This window comes from Poecilia latipinna, unplaced genomic scaffold (genome assembly GCF_001443285.1).
Source record: "Poecilia latipinna isolate Pla-1442-1.1 unplaced genomic scaffold, P_latipinna-1.0 Scaffold1988, whole genome shotgun sequence".
Lineage (NCBI taxonomy): Eukaryota > Metazoa > Chordata > Actinopteri > Cyprinodontiformes > Poeciliidae > Poecilia > Poecilia latipinna.
The window spans coordinates 124,657-127,161 of NW_015114604.1; the positions used below are offsets into that span (position 1 = coordinate 124,657).

The 2,505-nt window shown below is 37.4% G+C and overlaps 1 protein-coding gene across 5 annotated transcripts; it reads left to right on the forward strand.

The window, feature by feature from the left end:
• The first annotated feature begins 9 nt into the window (after positions 1–9).
• Positions 10–2,491, forward strand: LOC106935616 (uncharacterized). 5 transcript variants are annotated; one of them, XM_015016163.1, is made up of 8 exons: positions 10–340; positions 533–630; positions 830–883; positions 1,034–1,114; positions 1,253–1,342; positions 1,435–1,488; positions 1,847–1,891; positions 1,981–2,491. In XM_015016163.1, the coding sequence occupies exons 1-8, from the start codon at positions 105–107 to the stop codon at positions 2,229–2,231; spliced, it is 909 nt and encodes a 302-aa protein (XP_014871649.1). In that variant the 5' UTR covers positions 10–104; the 3' UTR covers positions 2,232–2,491. The 5 variants fall into 5 exon arrangements, with proteins under 5 accessions (XP_014871649.1, XP_014871650.1, XP_014871651.1 ...); XM_015016164.1 differs by having other exon boundaries at positions 833–883; XM_015016165.1 differs by lacking the exons at positions 1,253–1,342; positions 1,435–1,488.
• The last annotated feature ends 14 nt before the right edge of the window (positions 2,492–2,505 follow it).

Below are 2,505 nucleotides of genomic sequence, written 5' to 3' on the forward strand. Positions count from 1 at the left end.
AAGCGCTGGTACCTCAGAGGTCCAGCTGAGATGTTTTGTGTATGTAAAATCAGAGAAGACAAATGTGAGGAGGCAAATAGTGATTGGCCAGAATGAGATGATGTATGATAGTAGCGCTTCACACAGGTGTGATTGTTCTGTTTTTTGGGAGTTGGGAAGGAGCTGTTAGGGTAGTTCTGCACTGGACTGCAGACATGCAAATTGGCATTTACCCTCTGCTCTTTACAGAGACCCTTGATGAGGCGAAAAAACGAGAGACAAAATATAACACCACAATGTGTCCAACATCTGAAATTGAATCTCATGATGAAGGAGCTATCCGCCAAAAAAGAATATCCAGGTACATTACTAACTTTATCACAGTGATAACTTTCCCTAGGGCGTTGCAACTAGAAAATAACAACCACTGCTAAAAGGATGGCTCAAAGTGGCCAGAGTGTCCATGTATTCAGACGGTAGCCTTGACTAATAAGTGTAGTATCTTAACTACAGTTGTAATATTCATATAGTGTATTATCATAATGTTTTGTAGGCCAAATCAGCAGTTTATGCATTCTGATTCTGAAGACCATCAGAGTAGCAGTGCAAAAAGAAAGCGTTTTGCCAAACCACCTGATGTTGGATGTCCAGGTATTGTTTCCTTTATATTGACACTATGCTCACTTCTACACAGTCAAAAAAGAAATTACATATAACAGTGTACCAATAAAAGGACATTTTAATTTGATTGAAATTGTGTTTCTTGCTGAAATTGTGTATAGTTTTAGCACTTAGAGCTAAAACTAATTGTGTATAGTTTTAGCTCTTAATTATTTCCTATTTTTCTTAGTAGATCTTGTTGCTAGCAACTACCAACAATCAGTAGCTGATGAAGTTCTTAATGGTGAGTCGTCAAGCAGTCTCATAAGACTGTGATGTCAAAGCAATGCTTTAAATATAGAGCAGTCAGCTGAATGTAAGTCTCACATTTTCTCATATGGAAGGTTACAGTAATAACCTCACTGCTTTGTGTATTTCCTACTTTGTGTTCAAGCTGAGATGCCAGGTTTTGCTACAGCCCACTGTGTCCAGTACCACAAGTTGCAGAATCCACAGCGACAAAGTACAAGTATTGGTATGATACTGTACTCTTTCAGTAATAGTGATGGGTATCTTAGTGATTCTGGCTAATTAGTTAGTTTGATCAAACATTTAGATTATGTATCTTGTGTTTACACTTGTAAACTATTGCGAAATGTAACTATATCTACAGGGTTGTCTGGATGCAGCTCAAGGCAGTATAACCATTGCCCTGGTCTCTCACAATGTGCACAAAATAGGCTGCCATTGGATATATCACAGAGTAACCCACTTTACTAAATACATATACAGTGATCTGTGTTGACTAATGAATTCACTTTAGCTAAGTTTTTGCATTTCTTATTCACTTAAAAGCAAACTCCGACCAGAATGATGTATTGGATTCTGCGCCTAATCAAGGTTTCGAAGGTATCAAGACAGTCATCCAACATTTGTAGACATTTTGTGATCTGAATGTGTCAGGTTGTGTCTATATTTGAACTGTGGTCATTGCTCACATCTGTGTGAGCAATGACACCAACTCTTTAAATGCTTTGACACTTATGCATTATTTTTTAAAGGCAAACATAACACAAAGCCCTGACAGTATTTTCTTTTTGCCATTGTGATCTTGTGTATTCCACTTATCAGAGTTCTCTCCTGATTAGATGCAGAAATGTCCTTATCTATAAAAGATCTGTAGGAAACATTTCACACCTAAAGAAAGTCGGTGTCATTTTGGCACCTAACCTTTAAACTTCTGTGCATGAATATTTGTGTTTTGCAGATGCAACCACACAAAGGGCCAGCAATAATGGGCAGCTTTTGAGAGGCAAGTCTATTGGACATAATGTATTTGTAATGTGTCATTTTCAGGTTATTTTGATGTTGCACTTAAAGATTTTTAATGTTCTCCTGAAGACCTCGCTATCCATAAGATGACATGGATGCTTGCTGAAGCTCTTGTGATTGTGAAGGATCTATCCAGAGATGTCCAATTCATTAAGAACAATTTGGCTCAGAGTAACATTACACCAGGTAGCACACAAGGACCAGCAAACCTTGTACTCCCCTTCCAGCTGCCAATTGAAAGTGAAGAAGATTTCAGTAAAGCAGAGTCATTACTGATTGAAGAGACAGTGCGTCAAAAGATAATTCATTTGAAAGACTGATCAGCATCAATGTAGATTAGTCAGTGTGAGTCTTTTTCTAAGGGCAAAATGTTTGCTCTTTAGCTACTTGAACACAAATTGTAATCTACAAGTTCTGAACATGTCACAGAGCTTGTAGATGTGCTATTTATGAAACATTTTGCAATTATTCACATAGATGATTTAAATTTTGACCTAACCCAAATTGGGACCAGGATGGTTAATAACGCTAATATCCATGACCATGAATGAACACTATGGAGTGGAATATCAGTGCATAAGCATAAATACAGTA